This window comes from Centroberyx affinis, unplaced genomic scaffold (assembly GCF_046629955.1).
Source record: "Centroberyx affinis isolate AG114_WGS23_722 - 3 ecotype Tasmania unplaced genomic scaffold, CSIRO-AGI_Caff_v1 ptg002609l_1, whole genome shotgun sequence".
Lineage (NCBI taxonomy): Eukaryota > Metazoa > Chordata > Actinopteri > Beryciformes > Berycidae > Centroberyx > Centroberyx affinis.
In genome coordinates this window covers 31,040-50,242 of record NW_027280808.1, presented here as the reverse complement: position 1 = coordinate 50,242, position 19,203 = coordinate 31,040, and the positions used below count along the sequence as shown (strand labels likewise).

Sequence of the window (19,203 nt, the reverse complement as noted above, 5' to 3'; positions counted from 1 at the left end):
GCACCTCTCTATTTCTCATTATCACTTACCACCGCTCTCTGTAATGATTCCTTATTAGTCAGGACTGATTTTCACCTCTAGTCAAAGTTTAATAACTGCAGCAGGATATTGCCTGTGCCCCTAAGGTATTTTGGAAAGCAGGTCCCAGTGAAATGTGTTTGGACTGGAGTTCTGGTTTGAAGTACTTTGTGGACATTTAGTTTTGAGACTGATTTCCCACAAGTAAAAGTACTGTTTAAAATTCTTCACAGGGTTAGGATCAACTCTATCTCAATACAGTATATATGGTATAAGGAAGGTGATGTAAAGTGTAAGTAAGAAACTTGTGTGTGTTTCCAGGAAAACACTTTTCCTAGTTATGTGTCACTGTAAATAGGGTATTACAAATGAATAATGCATGTATAATAATGACAAGACCGTTATGTATTTCAACTAAAGCTTAATTTTGGGCAACAACTTGACTTAACATGAAAATCCATTTTAGGGTAGAGTTCATGTTATCCCAGTGATCTTGGACTATTGGACTATCTTATCTCTATATTTTTGTATGGGCCTCCAAAAAAAAGAGGAGAATCATGAGTCCGAAGTCTGATATCATCAAACGTCACTTTTTGGAGCTGCTCCATTGACAATAGGAGACCAACTTTGTGAACACAGTAACACTAGACTGATGTTCCAGGGTCATGAATCCATTTGCTGGAACACAGAACTGTTAGCAATACCATCAAATAGAGTAAAATAAAATCCTATGGGTCAACATAATTAGCCATAGCCTTCCATTCATCTCACTTTGGAAATGTCCTGAGAGAATGTACCTGTTGATTGAAGTCTTATTAGGATAATGTAAATCTTTCTTGGATGCATTTTCCCTTTAACTAATAGGTAGGTGAGTATGCTCAGTGTGTGTGTGTGTGTGTGTGTGTGTGTGTGCGCGCAGTGGTGGAAAGTAACTAAGTACATTTACTCAAGTACTGCACTTAAGTACAATTTTGAGGTACTTGTACTTTACTTGAGTATTTCCATTTTATGCTACTTTGTACTTATACTCCACTACATTTTAGAGGGAAATATTGTACTTTTTACTCCACATTACATTTATTTCACAGCTATAGTTACTAGTTACTTTTCAGATCAATATTTTATATTTAAAACATTTGATCATCTTTATAAAATAACTATAAAATAGCATTGTTATAGATTAGACTACCCAAAAGTATAGCTAAATTGTTAAGATTAGCTTCACGTTGACAACTTTAAAATGCTGCTTACATGTACATGTATGTCAATAAATCAGTATTAATATTCCAATAATTTATGATATAACTCTCTAAATGAGGACAGTTTGCATAATGAGTACGTTTACTTTGATACTCTAAGTACATTTTGCTGCCAATACTTATGTACTTTTACTTAAGTAAGATTTTGAATGCAGGACTTTTACTTGTAATGGAGTATCTTTACATTGTTGTATTGCTACTTTTACTGAAGTAAAAGATCTCAGTACTTCTTCCACCACTGTGTGTGCGTGTGTGTGGATGTCTGTGTGTGTGAGTGAGAGTGTGTGTGATAACTGCATTTATTTACTGACTGGTGAGTGTTAAATACACATAAAATATTCCTGTACATTCAGATCTTGGAAACAGAACAGACTGCAAAACAGTTTGAAACTAGAATTTCTTCTTTAAAAGCAACAACATCTCACATTTTCGATGACGTTTTGTAATCTCATTTGTATATTTTTCATAATGTTTTTTATGTTTAAAATGTTTTATAAGCTGTTTGATGCTGAAATGTGTGACTGAGTTGTATTTAGTCTTGTCTGTCAGTTTTAAAACAACAAGTAGTTACCATCGTTTGCCTTTGCAGGGCAGTAAAAGGAAGTGGTCAATTTTGGTAATATTCTGTTTGTTACTTTTTAAGTTTTTTTTGTTTTTTTTATGTCAGTCACAACCATTTTGACTTAGCACTCGATGTGTTATGGTGGGTGATTTTCTGGTATTCAATGACAGCAAGTGAGTTCAAAATTTAATATATTTTCTGGTTTAAAAGCCTCTCCTCTTCCTTCTCCATCCTTTCTCCACTTGTTTGTTTGTTGTTGTTTATTCCTTTTCTACCTTGATTCAAACTGCCTGGTGAATCAGCCCTTTACACTGTGACTCTCCCTGCACAGCGGGGCACAAGCAGCCATTTAAAACTCCATTAACATCGCTGTCACATCTGCTGTGTTCAATTTACAATCTTTTTCTAAAACATTTATTTGTCCAGGGAAGGTCGACTTAGCACCCAGTCAAAGTAAATATTTCATTTTTTACTATTTATAATAATAAATTTCCATCTCTCCCCCCACCAGGACACAACAGAGGATCTCTCCCCCCTGGATGTGGTTTTCTACGCCACTCTGGAAGTAAGTGATGTCTAGCGGAAAAGCTGCTGAACCAGCTATAAAAGTTGAGATTTTATTTAAATTAAGTTCTGCTTGGTGAATCAGATGTATGCCGAATTTTCCAGTGGCTGTTTGTGATAAGTAAATGGTTTTAAGTGATGTCATACGATGTTTGTATCATTTGCTGATAAATAAAGAAACGTTAAATTGCCAGACTTTGTAATGGAGTCTGGTGAGAAGTTCTCTACATGAGGACAGAAGGTATCAGTATAGAAATCCGCCAACTTTTATATCACCAAATCCAGTGAATATCTTGTGATAAATACTTAGCTGTAGGGATGGGACGATATGATATGTGATCTGAGATTCATGATTTAATACAACCAGGATACGATGTAATAAATAAAAGTTCAGTAACAACAAAGTCTGACTGTGCAGAATTCTGTTTATTTCTGAGACTCAAATCTTTCTAGCGATGCCATTGGCTGCTAGAATGTAAACAACAATTTAAAAATGTCATTACAAAGTGTCAATAATATAATTTGGATGGAGAGCTTGTGAAACTGTGATGGTCAAGAGTCTCATCAGTGATTACTACAGCAGAATAACATGGAGCTCATATCACCATTCATGTTCCTGACAGCAGAATAACATGGAGCTGATATCACCATTCATGTTCCTGACACAACATACGGATTGTCACATTTTTGTATTGTGATACGGTATATTGAATTTTCGATAGATCGTCCCATCACTACTAAAATGTGATAAAACCTCGATAGGAATCATGATTAGGACTTTGGAGAGTACCTGGGTTTACAGTCTGTCTATTTATCTGATCCGAGGTGCGAAACTCGCTGGGGCTCGCCGAGGAAGATGAGGAGGAGGAAGGTGGAGGAGGAGGTGGAGGAGGAGGAGGAGGAGGAGGAGGGAACAGCTCCCTGGCCAAACTGTGGGGCAACAAGCTGAAGAACAGAGACAAGGCTTACTCCAGAGCCGAGCTGGCCTCTCTCTGGTCCCTGCTGCAGCAGGAGGAGTACACCTTCCTCAGGTAAAAACACACGGGAGGGAGGGACAGACGGGTCAAATTAAAATACAAATTAAAATAAAGGTTTTGGTGTCAGGTGTGGTCACTGACACAAAGTGAGGAATCGAACCCTAAGAGCGAAATCCAAAAGAGAGCGTCACTTTGCAGGATTTCTGGGCATCGAAGTCGAGTAAAGCTTTGGTAAACCTCAGTGCAAGGTGACAGACGCGTAGAAGAAGAAGAAGAAGAAGAAGACAAATAGGTTTTGCCAACGTGTGAAATTGCCTGGCAGAGCTTTAAGGATGACCGAGTAGTCTCATCTCATCCTTGAGAACGTCAGACAGGGCTGCAGGCGGAACAGAGATGGAGAGAGGAGTCAGTTTGTTTTCCGTCAGGAGGGCAGAGAGGGCCGGACGCCGCTCGCCGGCTTCCAGCCAAAAAACACCTCCGCCAAAAATAAAGCCGGTGAGGCGAGGTGACCCTTTGTTGCTGCTTATCTGGAGCCCTGCAGAGCCACAATGACAAATGGAGTTTGGAAAATAAAAAAAAACTCTGTGTGAGTGTGAGTATTGTGTCAGAGAATAGGGCGACTGATAAAGAGAAAAGAGGAGGGAAGTAGTGAGGGAGGAAGGAAGGGAAGGAGAAGGGGAGATAGAAAGTGAGAGATTGGGAAGAGAGAGTGTATGTGTGTGTGTGGGGGGGGTTATAGAAGGAGGATGGAGAGAGGGAGTGATAGAGGAGAGAGGGAGTGATAGAAAGCGTGTGTGAGAAAGAGAGAAAGAGAGAGGGAGGGAGAAAGAGAGACAGATTGGGGGAGACAGAGAAAGAGAGAGAGAGAGGGGGAGAAGGGGAGAAGGAGAGAGACAGATTGGGGAGAGAGAGAAAGAGAGAGAGAGAAAGATAGAGAGAGATAAAGAGAGGGGGGGAGAAAGAGAGAGAGACAGATCGGGCCGAGAAAGAGAGAGAGAAAGAAAGAAAGAGGAAGACAGAGAGAGAGAGACAGAGAGAAAGAGAGAGGGAGACAGAGAGAGAGATTTTCCTCCATCAACCCCCTTCCTGTCCCCTTGATCTACGGTGGCCTGTAATTGACACAAACAGTAAAGTCACATTTTCACAACACAGAGCAGTAAGCAGCCAATCAGAGCAGAGATCCAACAGAAACATCTAGTGAAGAAGCTGATATCTCACCATGCTGAATACTGGAAGAATAAAACTGATTTGTCATTTGCTTTTTTCGGCTTTTCGGCAGGTGGAGAGTTTTTGTTCCAAAGCAGAGTACGAACCAGAAAGTGAATTTTGACAAGAACTCAACCCCCATGCAGATATGGTTATTCTGTGGCATGGGGCAGTAAAAACCTTACTTACTGCCCCTCTAAAAGTCTTTCCAAATATCCATTTTGGAAAAAAACTGCAACCTGAAATTCATCAAGCAATATTTGAAAAACAAATAATTCTGCCCCCAAAAACTGAACTATTTTATAAGCGAATCTCTTCAGATGACTTCACAGCATTTAAAATAAGTCAAATGAGTCTCAAAAAGTTCTACTGGCCTGCATCCACTAACTCAGTCAGCAACATGAATATAACAATTTATTAGAGGGGAAAATAAAACATCAATAATGATGAGAGAGTCCTGGGCTGTGCTGTGTGTTTTAGTTTGTTATTCAGCCTCTCAACGAGTCTGTGGTTATCGCTGTGATCACGGAAATAAAAAACTAGAGGTGATGTCATAACTGTTATTGTTTTTTTACAGCGATATATAGTAATACTGGTTATTGTCCCATCCTTAATTCTGTCCTCCAGAGTCCTGCAGGACCTCAGCACCCATGTGGCCAAGGTGCTGGGCTCCTGCGGTCACTTCTACTCGGTGGAGTATCTGTCGGCGGGACACGCCTGGGACCAGAACATCTTCTCCCTGGACGAGGTGTCCGTCCCCGGGCCGAGGGCGGCGGGCGGCGGGCCGGACCCCGGGGCCCGGGCCCGCTGGAGCTCCAGGGACCTGGTGCACCGCATCGCGCTCAGCTTCCTGGACATGGTCTGGCACTTCGACAACGACTTCACCCACCGGCTGCACCTCTGCGACATCAAACCAGAGAACTTCGCCATCAGGAAGGACCTGACGGTGAGCTGGACACAGACGAGCCGTCCTGTACGGTTTCATTTTAGGTGTTTAGTCGATGATGTCATACAGAGAGACTCACGATGAGATCAACAGCAGAATAAGACTCTACTAAGCTTTCTAGATCAGTGGTTCTCCACCTTTTTGGCTCGCAACTCCTTAAAAAGAAGCCATGCCTACTCGGGACTAGGCTTGGGTGGTAAAAATATTGCGATATTCATGAAATATATTGCAATATTTTGTGAACACTGCATATCCCATATTTTTGATAATATATAACACTACGTGGAATCTCAGATATGTGGTAAAAAACAACAAAAAACATGGAATTTCACAGAATTTCATTGAATTAAATGAAATGTCCTGAAATTCCAATTCAATCCCAATTCTGTTTCCTGTAGGTTTTTTCAAATTCTAATTGAATTAGTTGAATTAATGAGTTTGTTTATGAATTGACCCAAACTCTGGTAAAAACCTGACATCTAAAGGTCAGCCAATAGCAGATGGACATTTCAGTAGCAGGCTTGTTATTACCATTAGATGCCAGGCTTTTCACAGATTTGGGTTTAGTTCCTCTTTAAGTGTTTCTGAGATTTACTTTCATGTAACTTTGTAAGGCTTGGCATCACTTCTGTCAAAAGATGGATCTCACTTTGGAACAAAACCTTCAGTTAATCTTTCTGAATCCCCAACAATAATCCTGTTTTAACAGGTAACTACACCTGATACCATAACATCCCTTTCTACTTTCTACTACTAGTCCATTGATGCCTGCTGTTCAGCATCAACAACCACTGGCTTGACACAGTCAGCAGCCACTTCAGTCTTTCAACAGATCATTGTTAAATTAACAAGGAGACACTTTGCTTTTGAGAGAACTTGTACTTCTAAGCAAAGGCAAAATAAAAAAAGGGACAAAGTTTTACTGTTATTTATTCATCACAAACACATTTTTTTCAAACATCAAAAGGCAGCTGGGTCAAACAGGCCACAAAGTCATGGAATTAATATCCATGTTGAGTCTAAGTTACATATGAAATAAACATGGGCCCTGTGTATCATTTATATTATACAACGGTTCGTTCCGGTGGAGTAATTTGATTGGACAGGAGACATTCCATGAGTGCTGATGTACAGTCTAACAGCACTGGGCCGTTTTACTGTACGTATCACTCCGCTGTGCAGCTGTTCTAATAGAAACACTTTGTGTTGCTTGGCAACACTTGGTCGTCTAAACCTGAGGGAGCCGTTTCTGTTTCTGTTGGCAGAGGGGAATAAAACTTCCACCGCACACTCTTCTCTTTTCTTTTAGTTTCGTGCTTTACTTTATTTATCCACCGAGCGCTTTCAGCTGCATGGCCTTCGTCAGGGAGAGACAGAGGAAATGGAATTAGCTGAAAACATTTTGCGGGATAAATAAAGCACGAAACTAAAAGAAAAGAGAAGTGTGTGCGGCTTGAATTTTCTTTATATATAAGTGGAAGTTTTACAAAAGCCTCCTGTCTGCACCTCAGTGGGTGTGTGTTCTTTAGAGACGAATAAAAGAGAAAAATCCTAATGGGTTGTCTCATAATACCATTACTTGATGAACAGCTTTGTTTATAGAGCTGCTGTATAAAAGCAACATCACCCTGGAGGTCGTGCTGTTAAACTGAATATCATCGCTCCCTCTCCTGTGATATTGCAGCTCCAGTAATGCTCCGGCTATTTCTGTTTTGGCGGTGAACGTTATGGCACTGCTTGTTTTATATTTTACAATTCTGGCATTACAAACAGCGAATGATCATTATTATTCCATAGCAGCACTTTTATGGGCAAAGCACTAATCTCGCTAATACCATAACAGCAATAACGAGGCTCTCGTTTCTTCGACTTAATTGCGTTTCGTTAGAGCCGGCCTAACGAGCTTGGACTTGAAATTCCCTCTATGGCCTTGGATTTGCTTTTTTTTCTAAACTGCCCATTTTCCAGTAACCATTAGTATGAGCTTGCTATTTTACAAGAGCCCAGACTGTCAGAGACAAAACAGTTTGGATTCAGCTGTGTGAGTGTTGGCTCGGGCCCAGCAGGTCCGACATGCCTAATGACAGCGTGACCCGGTCTGTCTTACAGCGAGCGTCAACCATAAAACCATCTGATAACGCTGCGAAAACAAACCCAGACGTTTTTCCTTTATTTCCCAGACGCTGCTCTGTCTAAACTCTGTGGACGCACAGCGGATTAAAAATCTCCTTCCACCTCGTCCTCCGCAGGGAGCTTCTGTAAACACGGAAGGAAGAACGTCCGTCTTGCTCATTAGCTCTACTTTATTTTTAGAGCTAAAATAGCAAACTTCAACTTTGTTTTAGTAAGAATAATGAGGAGGAGTAATAGAGGAGTAACATCAATTTGAAAAGTATGGTTTGAAAGTATGTATGGTTGAAAAGTTTATCTACATTTCTCATTTGTGAAATAGAGTTCACCCATCTTGTTAGCCGGAAATACATGTTTCTGACCTAAATTCATAGCATACATCATATCAAGTAGTATCGAACTGATATAGGTTATGTGAAGATTAGGTTCTTTAAGGGAAAAAAAGTATTCTTGATTGTTGGTGGTGGTTTGCCTTATTTTGGTCACTGACTGTGTTTACCCACCTCTATGTTTACCACTACATCACTGTATGAAGGTAAATCACATTATTGTTTACAATTTAAGGTTTACAAAATAGTTGTGTTTTTATGGATATGGATGTAGTGGAACTCAGTTTATCTACATTTCTCATTTGTGAAATAGAGTTTACCTGCCTTGTTTAGCTGGACAGACATGTTTCTGACCTAAATTCATAGTATACATCATATCAAGCAGTAACAAACTGATGTAAGCTATCTGAAGATTTAAGGAGAAACAGCAGAAAATAATGCATATCTGAAAGTATTATAGATACCAGAAGAAGAGCAGATTTGGGAAGTGAAGAGTTAAATATCAGCATTTCTGTTTCTGTGTTAAAACTTGCTCCAACAAAATGATTTATGTGTCTGCACGTTTCAAAGCGTCTAAACTAAACTCACCTGTATCCTGAAAGGGGGCGGGGCGTTTCATTTTCGCTCCCTGTTTCTGCTGTAACCTGGAATCTAAATAGTTCAAGACCCCTCTCCCCCTCTAAATCACATCTTTACTTTCCACCTCAGTCACATCTTCCTCCCCTTTATCTTCCATGCTGCTCACACAGAAAATACTCCCATCTTGTTTATAAAGAAGAAAAAAAACTGTATCTGTGGCTCTTTTTCTAGCACATTTCTATTATACTTGATTATTTTACAGTCACAGTTACTCTTTTACTGTTATTTTAGCATCATAATTAAAAAAAGACAAATGTAAGAGAGAGATGTGTAGGAAATCTAAGAAAGACAGTGACAGAGAAATGGGTCGAAAGACAAAGTCTGTATTTTGGCCCGAGGCTGCGGACTCACCTGCTGTGGAACTGGCTTACACACCAACCATTCTGCTGAAGCAGTCCACCTACACTGTGTGTGTGTGTATGTGTGTGTGTGTGTGAGAGAGAGAGTGTGTGAGAGAGAGAGAGAGAGAAAAAAGAGAGAGAGACAGAAACATAGGCCGCTTTTACACCTGGCATTAACCTGCATCTCGTGTGTGGATTGTGAAATCCATATATACTTGAATCCATATTTACATTCTAGTATTGGCTCACTAGAATTTAAACAACAATTTAAAAATATTATTACAAAGTGACAATAATATAATTTGGATGGAGAGCTTGTGAATCATTTATGATTACTACAGCAAAATAACATGGAGCTAATATCACCATTTTTCTGACCCACCATACAGATTGTCACACTTTTGCATTTTGAATTTCAATATATTCTCCCGTCCCTAGTACTGACTCCCCACGCCTCAAGTACGGTGGCCATGTTAGGACATCCTCAGCCGCCTTTGTCATTCATAGATCTACTTTGTCAGGTTTAGCTGTCTTTTGGATCTAATCTAACAGCGTTCTCTGTTATATAAAGTACCTGTGTAACTTTTACTCTGAGTACAATGCAGAAGATCATCGAGTCCTAAAATAGTATTTTTTTAAAACAAGTGACAAAAATCTGCCAGTGGTGTTAGATAATTTCACTTGTTTCCAATGCAAATCAACTTGTTTCAATAATTTAGTAGAATCAAGAGTCATCTTCTTGACAGCAGTGCAGTGATCTGCCTTATTCTGACTGGTTTCAACAGACTGACACTCATAGAAAACTCCTGAAACAAGTGAAGCTGCATTGGAGACAAGTGGAGTTATCTCTCCTCACTGCAGAATGTTTCTCTTGGTTTAAGAAAAATAAGATTTGAAGGCTGAATATGAGACTGAATGACTTGTTGAGATCGACGTTTTTTTTTTTTTTAAATGAGACACTTTTTACTTTTACTGAAGTAGATTTTTACAGCAGTACTTTTACTTAAGTAAAATATCAGCAAAGTAACAGTACTTCTACTTGAGCAGGACAGTCTAGCGCTCTTTCCACCACTGCCAACAACCATGTGTCCCGACATTGAACCTCAACCTGCTGATTCATTAGAAGTCGGCCTGGATAAGAGCATCAGCTAAACCCCCTAAAAATGAAACTCCCGTCTCTCTCTCTCTCTGTAGTAAAAGTGTAATTCTCTCTCTCTGTAGGTGGTGGCGATTGACGTAGACATGGCGTTCTTCGAGCCGAAGATGAGAGACATCCTGGACCAGAACTGCACCAGCGATGACGACTGTAACTTCTTTGACTGTTCCTCCAGGTGCGACCGGAGAAAACACCGGTGCAGCCCGCGCCGCAGGAACAGCAACCTGCAGGTCAGAGCCGAGCGCCGCGGGGGGTTTCACTGTGTTTCACTGTGTTTCACTGTGTTTCACTGTGTTTCACTGTGTTTCACTGTGCTTCACTGTCCAGAGCCATGGACACATGACCCAGCTTTAATTTTTAATTCAGAGGGGGGATTCTATATTCAATTTATCAGTTTCACAAGGAGAATCTAAATTAAATGTATCAATTTAGAAAAGTGATTCTACATTTAATTTATAAATTTCACAAGGGAAACTCTGAATTCAGTTGATCAATTTAGAAACAGGAGACTAAATTCAATCATCATTTTAGGCAGGAGGTTCTAAATTCAATTTATCACATTAGAGGGGAGTTTGACATTTAGTTTATGAATTCGGAAAATGGATTTAAATTTTATTTATGAAGTTAGAAGTGGATTAAAAATTCAGTTTATCACTTAAGAAAAGGGAATTTTTTTATCAGTTTAGAAAATGGAGTTTAATTTTTCAATTTAGAAAGGCAACTTGGAATTTAATTTGTCAACACAGACAGAGCGTTTTCAATGAAATTAATTCTATTTAGGTCGGCAATTTTCTTCCAAGTTAAAATGTAATGAAAAATCATTGATTCAAATGTATGGATGCCAAAAGTAAATTGCTTTCTGTAAATAAACTATATGGCTTTGGATTGAAACACATAGTGGGGTGAATACTATTTTAAATCATGCAGGAAAGCTTACATTTGAAGAATCAATTTAGAAAGATTTCCAATTGAATTCTTGTTTAAAATAAAAGTTAATTTCCCCTCCTCCCTGTCCCATATCTCTTCACCTAACACTTCATATTCATTCTAGGTAATATATAGCCTGTACTACATGTCTGGGGCTCTGAGGCTTGTTTGACCCTTGACTTCCTTAATATTTGGTTGCTTGTAATGTTGGTGATGTAGAAATTGAAGCCGATTGTCCTGTTAAACTCAGTGTAAGTCTCTCTGGAAAGAAGCTAAATGCCTAAAATGTAAAAAGTAAATGTCTCAACATGTTGGCTCAGCCGCTCGCGTGCCGTCGACAGACAGCCACGCTGCACGCCCAACTTCTAATAAGGTGGTTGATAAATTACAGGGTTGCCTGCTTCTTCCAGACTCCCTAGGAATCCTGGGTAATCCATCTTTCACAACATTTAATTATAAGTGTGCAGTAAAGCGGCAGAATGTTAATTACGTCTAATAGCAAGGGCGTTATGCTGAAAACACAGTGACACTTTTGTGTGTTTTCAATTGGAAGAGTTCACTTCCAAAACAGGATTTATTTGGAGGAAAAACATTATTTTCTGACATTTATGATTAATTATGTCTTGGTGTTTGTCAGTGTGTAAATCTGTAAACTATATATCCATAAATCTGTAAATATGTGAGCAGCCATCCTAGTGTGAATTTTATTTTGAGAAACTCTAACTTCAATTCTATTTTATTGAGATCCTTTATTACTTTTTACTTTTAAGTCTCCCACCTGCGCTTCCATTCTCTGCTGCTGTAATGAGCCGATTTCCCAGTGGAAATGGATAAAGCTCATCTTATCTTTATATTTACAAAACGTCTGTAAAAATGTCAACCAAGAATATAATATAGAGTATAAATTCTTCAGACAATTCTAACTTTATATGACAACATTTCTGTAAATAATAAGTAATAAAGATCATACACATATATATATTTTTTAACAGAAAAAGTTTGATCGAAAATGCTCCTTTTTGATTTAATAATAAGTCATAAATTACTTTGCTTGAAAGTAATTTATCTATTATTAACATTATCTATTGTGTAATATGTCATTTTAATGCTTTGAAGATACATTTCAATAATCTATGAAAAACTGGACACTAAAACTATTTCTTCTTTAATTTCTTAATTTCTTTAATTTCTTTGCTGTTGTGGTTGTTTGAGATCTAAATACTATTATGATTAGGAGCCACTCACCTGTTGAGTAGAAAAAAAATAATATTATGATTATGGTTATTATTATTATTATTATTATTATTATTATTATTATTATTATTATTATCATTATCATTATTATTATTATGTTATTATTATTATTATTATTATTAGACAAAAACAACAATTCAACTGTCAAATATCACAAAATAATGATGATAATAATAATAAAATATAAAATAGAGTAATAATGTTTTAAAAAATTGAATTGTTAAACTTACTACATTGATTGACTATAATATGATTGTTGCATTTATGTGTAGACAGGGTTAATATTATTAGTACATTATAATTATTATGAGTAGAAGTGGCATTATTATTGTTACAATTATTATTAAATTATTCAATTTAATTAAAATTAAATCAGTAAAACTATTAAATTGTATTGAATTAAATATGATTAAATTGTTAAAAATGATATTATTACACAAATAATAATAATGATAATGAGAAGAAGAAGAATGTGATGTTTCATAATTGAATGGTTGCATTTTTGTGTCGAATAATAATAACGTTATCTTTCGTAGTTGTATTTTTGTGTAGACGGGAGTTAATAATAATAATAATAATAATAATAATAATAATAATAATAATAATGATAATAATAATGATCATCTATCTTTATTATGATATACAGTATATGCCTTTCTACACAAAACCTCAACCTTTCAGCACTTGTGACTCTCTGAGCAGCTCCACATGAGCAGATGAGACTCTGTGAATCAGTCTGAAGTTCTGGTCCCAGCCGGGTCGAGCTGTCAGCCTCCGAGTCTCCCGGCGCTCTCTTCCGACACAGAGGAAACTTTCGGGACACAATTGTAACCGAAGCCACAAAGGCCGGGCCAGCCGGGCCAGACGTGCGCTGCCTCGCCGCCGTCACCGCCGTCATCACCAGCACAATGCCCAGATAGACTCTCATCACCCTGCTGGCTCCTGCATATCACATACCATATGATATGGGATATGTGTATTCATTAGAGGAGAATGTGTGAATATGAGACTGGTGGAGAGGATAGCGAGGAGAGGGAAAATATTCCTCTATAGGTGGATATGTTGCGTCAAACGTTAAAATTCACGATAAGAGATCTGAATTATGAAAACTTATACTTGAGACAGACGAGAGTTAGGAGCATCCTGAAGATGTGGCAGCTGATATTAATGGCAGGTCGCTAGAAGATGTAGTGAAAAAGAAGATGAGAAAATGGAGAAGAGAAGAGAAAATAATCAAGGCTGGATGAAGGAGAGGAAAGAAAAGAATTGAAGATGAAGAGAAAAGAGAAGAGATGAAAGAAGAGGAGAGATGAGTCAAATATGAAGCAAAGACGAGAAGAAAACTGAAGAGATAATATAGGAATATAAAATAAGGATGAATGAGACGAGAAGAAATGGGAAGAAAAGAGAAGACAATGTAAAAGAGGAGAAAAGAATCAAAGATGAACGAAGGGAGGGGAAGAGAGGAGAAGAAATTGGGAAAGAGGAGAAGAGAAAAGAATAAAGAAGAAAGGAGAGGAAAATGAAAAAGAAAACAGAAAATAATGAAAGATGACGAGAGGAGAAAAGAAATGAGATGAAAAGAAAAAAATGGAAAAGAGAAAAGAATTGAAGGTGAGTGAAGAGAAGAAAATGGAAAAAAGGGGAAGGGAAAAGAATCCAAAAAGAACAAAGAAGAGAGAAAAGAACTGAAGATGAATGAAGAGCAGACCAGACTGAGAGTGTTGATGATACGCCGATGACACTCTGCTCTCCTATTGGTCCATCTGAGGCTGCCCAGGTGTCTTCTGATCACTTATCGCGACCCCTGGTGACCCCTGGCTCTCCATCGCACATCCTGACATCCACAGAGAATGGAGGCCTTGTCTTTTAACTCTGCGTGTGTGTGTGTGTGTGTGTGTGTGTGTGTGTGTGTGTGTGTGTGTGTGTGTGTGCGCGTGTGTGAAGCAGATGTCTGGCCTTCCTGTCTTCTCCCATCAGTGTAATGACTATTTGTCTGATGATGGGGAGTGCTGATAATGAAAAACAAGGCGTAATCTACATATTTTTTCAAGTTCAAGTTTATTTATCTGTATGTACTATCTCTTCCCTTCTTCTTTCCTCCATTCCTCTCCTCTTTTCGCTCCTTCTCTCCTGTCTTCTTTAATTTCCTTTCCTCCATCTCTCTCTCCTAGGTCATTTGTGAGAAGATCTTCAGGCCGTGGTTTTCTCCAACTCTGCTCGGGGCCAAGGCAGGACTGCCTCTACAGGTGGGTGATGCTTTGCCATCATTTGTTGAATTATAATGAAAATGTATATATATATATATTTTGGTTTTTTTTCCATGCATAGGCTATTTCCTTCTCTTTGCTTTACACATGAAGCAGTGTATTCCAAAACGCTACTGTGTTTGTTTTATGCATATATCCCAATTATTTCCTCTAGTTTAATGTTTAGAAAATAAAGAGGATCCAGCCTGGTTCAGGAAGCAACTTAAGTTATCTGTGGTCTAGTTGGATGGCTTTTTGGCTAGTGTTAATTAAGTTACTATCAAAGATAAATTTGAGCATATGCTGTTACAATTGGTTAAGGTTTCCGCCACATGCTTGTGCAGGTTTGATGCAGATGGATTAGATGACTGGCCAGATTCTGATGCAATGCTCACGGACAGCCTGCAAAGTTTGTAGTCTGTAATAGATGCAATATAAAATGTTGCAAAATAGAACAATTAAAACATACTTAAAATTGCGGACCACAAAAAATACTCAAGTACACAAAAAAGCTACTCTACCACAGTAACGAGAGTAAATGTGATTGTAAGAGCATCAGAGCCTCAGCTAAATTTCTGGATTGCAAATTTAAACTGTTATTGTGCCGTTTTTCCACAGGTGGAACTGCAGAGAGCGGTGCAGGAGTGTTCAGAAATAGACGGAGGTGAGGATAAAGAGGAGGAAGAAGGAGGGGGAGGAGGAGAGAAAGGGCGTGGCAGAGACGTCCATCAGCGCCTCCTCAACATCCTGACACGCCTCCTCCAAGAGGGAGGAGCTTCAGGTGAAGGAGGAGGGGCTTGGGAAGGAAAAGGCCACACCCACACTGCACTGAACTTCTGAGGAGCTGAACTGAACCTGGGGCAGCTCCAGTCGGCCAGTAGGGACCTTCGAAGGGAGCTACCTAGGGAGGATGAGACGGTTTCATCAAGCTGCTGCACTGCAACTTCTCATTAACACATAAGTGGGCTCTCTATCCTTTTGTAGGATTAAAAACACTGGCATTTGCCTGCCAAGAGCTGCTCTTGGGCAACTTTTCCACAGAAATAAACCCATGAAGGGTGTAGGGAACAGTGGTGATGCCTACTGTGTTGCATCTAGCCCTGGGCTCCTTGACTTAAAAGTGAAATGCCCCATTATGAGGCAAATGTGGCCAGGATGTACTGTACGCAATGTAATTCTTAGGTGGCTTTCACACCTACATTGCTTGGTGCAGACTTTATGAACTCTTTGCTAATTTCGGATCATTTTGACAAGTGTGAACACGCCATGTGGACTCCGGTGCGGACCAAAAACTTGCAAAAGGTTCGCCAAAAATCTGAGTTCTTCTGTCTTGTCAATACTTTTCCCCAAGTGATCTGAAATCTCACTAGCTAGAGAAAACCTACCAGCTGCCCCAGAGCAGAAGTACGTTCTACGAAGCATAGCAGAGGATTACGTCGTCAAATTAAAAGTCCCCTGGAATACAGACATACTACAGGATCGTTCAATGGCAAGGTGTAGCATTATAATGGGAAAACACTCTGAGTGCCATTCTAGGTGGATTTTTTTGTACTCCCACTAAAAGATCTGTCCAACAGGTCCGCTTGATATTAGGCAATGTGAAGCGAACCGGAACAATACAAAAGAAACTCGCAAACTCTGGCTCGGCCTTTAAAAAGACTATTACAATGTGACTTTTTTCAGCATGGGACCTAAAGGAGAAATGTAATCTCTCATCCTGGAATCCAGTGAACCTAATGAAAAAAACATTGACACTCATTTACATGTTGGCGGACTGAAAGAACTAGCCCAGTCACCCATTTTCAGGTCCTGACCCGCTGTTTAAGACACGACTGAATGGAGTTTCAGAGCAATTTTGTGAAAGGAATACCCAGAGAAAGAGCTTGGAAATGCCACAAGTGTCTTCTCATCTCTCCAGCAGTGGAAAATATGGGCTTGGTGTATATTAATCCTGTCTGTTTTTTTAACCTTTATTTAACCAGATAGTCTCAGTGAGATATAAAAAATGTTCTCTTTCAAAGAGAGATCAAGGTAAGAAAACAAAGCATACATACTGTAAACGCTGTAGACAAGATGTAACTATGTACATACAGTAAGTAGAAAATATAATAATTAATAACTTCACTTAACAGCTAAATTAATGTGCAATGACTTTCATGATTATTTTTCAGGCTTTCTATATTGATGGCGTACTGGATACTGGATATTGATTAGGATTTGACTGATTTGATTGGTTTTTAAAGGCTGAGACCAATATATTTGAAATAAAGCTGTGGATATTTCAGTTTGACCATTATCACGATAAAAAATTTCAAAAAATTCAGTGTTTTCTTCAGAAGTTTATTATGCATTAAAATCCAGGTTTCATTGCAGGTTTTACAGACTGAAACCGATTAAGCTGTTGAGTAAAAAAAAAAGCCAGAATCACAATATATTATCAAACCAATATATCGGTCTAATCCTACTATAGATACTTTTTGTGATAAAACTCTGCTTCTTTGTAAACTGAACATGACTGATGATGACAAAGTCCCTGTAACTTAATATTGTCAGAGTCCTGGATATCTCTCATACCTCATATCTGCAGTTTAGGCATTAGTTAGCTGATGCTAACTGGTGTGTTGTACAGTGGGACCAGTGTGTTGCTTCAACACGACCCATGGCTGCTGATGGCCACATTTCCTGTTGCAGGGATCAAACCTGTGAGCTTTCAGTCACAGGATTGTCTGTCTAACTGTCAGTGTTGCCTTTTTATTTTTATCGTGATTGACGAACATTTCTCATAAGAAAGTGTCTCTCTGTCTAGTGTCATCAATGCCTTTCTTCTTGTCCATTCTTGTCACTGAAGAGTTTAATTTCAAAATAAGATGCTCATCATTTGGAAAACAAGAGACCATATATTCGTAAAAAATGATTAACGACACAAAATGTCAACAAATTATAGTACTTTTTAAAGGGTAGTAGCTAACTCCCAGGTTGAAAAAAGTGGTAAAACTTTTACAGACTGGCACGTCAATAGTTTAGAGATATTGAATGATGAATTTCAGGTTAGGATTGTTTTATGGATATATATCACATCAGACATTAACTTTTAAATTTTACTTACTCTTGACATTGTGAATTGGCTGGTACTTCCTGTCTTTGACATCATCGTCCATTCCTAACTGTATTAACTAATACTGGAGTACAAATTTGTACCATTTAGTCCTAATCCATAATCCAAACATTAACACTCTTTGGACTCTTTTAACCTACATTTCCATTTTGGGCATTTTTAGTTGACGCTGTTATCCAGAGTGACTTACAATGAGCGAGCAGGTCGGAGTTTAGTTTCTCACTCAAGGACCCATGGGTGCTGATGGACACATTGGCTGTTGCAGGGATCAAACGTGCTGCTTTTCAGTTACGGGACGGTCTCTCTCACCAATAACTGTTGAACTAGCTGGCACAGCTTTTGGTGACACTTTATTTGGATAGTCCAGTGTTGATACTCAACTGTCAGGTGACGAAAAGTAGATGTTCAACAAAATGTCACTTGCATTTTGAAGCTATAAATCCTTTGTGGAGTTTGGTGTTTATGAATTGCCCTTCTGAAATCTTTGTGTAAATTATATACCTTTAATTCATATATTCAGAAACTCCTGATCTTGGGCTTTAGATTAGAAGGCAAGGTAAGTGGACACTTCTTGAGAGAGCGATGATGAATTGGGATGAACTCTGCAGCGCAACTAAGATCATAAATCAGAATCTTTCTTTTTTTATTGTTTTTATCTTTTAGCTGAGCAGCCTCTATTTTAGATTCAAGAGTTGGCTTGGATCCCGTGTGTGCTGAGTCGACTAAACTTTAACCTAGTTATGTAGCATGTGACCAAATGGTCTCCTCAAAAACTTGCATTACTTTGGGACCAGGCTCATGTAAATAGACAAGCTAAATGTAGATAACTTTCTGTGTTGTTGTTTTTTTTTTTGTACAGTTCAGTTTACTAATAAAATCTTCAATGGTGTTCAGACGTTTGCTGTGCGTTGCTTCACACGTTCTGCATGCCACAAATTCTCATGTTAATCCTGACAGTAAAAGCAGGGAGGGAAATCAACACTATCCACCAGACAAATACTGGTAAATATTAGCAGGGTAAGGTAAGTTAAGGTAAGCAGATAAGTTTGCCTACAGGTTCAAAAAGGAGGGAAGTCCGTATTAACAAACGAACGATTACAAATGTTTATTATAACCCACAGCAGCAGACAAAGAAACGAATGCATTTCTTTGAGCGAGCAATTTCTTTGTTCTTTATTCCAGGTAAGTTTGCCTACCTGCCTCCCAGACAGGCTGTTTCCTATTCAAACCAATGATTTGTGGATGAAAGATGGTTTCCTGCCCTATTTAAAAGGTTTGACTTGTTTTAGGTTTTCAGGAAAGGAAAGGAAAGGAAAGGAAAGGACAGGAAAGGAAGAAATGACTTGTCCCAGGTTCCCAGAACAAATGAAACAAAGGAAAGGAAGTGAAACAAAACTTTTCATGTCATCATCATTTCACTGACTCCTCTATCCAGACTGAGCCATGATAAGGGAGCAGGTGGGGCCTCAGTGTCTTCCAGGACTCTTCGACACGCCTCCTCCAGCTGCTGATGGACAGATCGCCTCCTGCG

The 19,203-nt window shown here is 38.7% G+C and overlaps 1 protein-coding gene across 1 annotated transcript; it reads left to right on the top strand.

Moving 5' to 3' along the window:
* Positions 1-2,350: 2,350 nt before the first annotated feature.
* On the top strand, positions 2,351-18,552 carry dipk1c (divergent protein kinase domain 1C; the record flags this gene model as incomplete). Its single annotated transcript, XM_071534735.1, has 6 exons — positions 2,351-2,404; positions 3,229-3,434; positions 5,214-5,532; positions 10,193-10,357; positions 14,483-14,557; positions 15,176-18,552. Coding segments are annotated over 6 exons (1,041 nt in total), but the record flags the coding sequence as incomplete, so codon positions are not given.
* Positions 18,553-19,203: the final 651 nt, after the last annotated feature.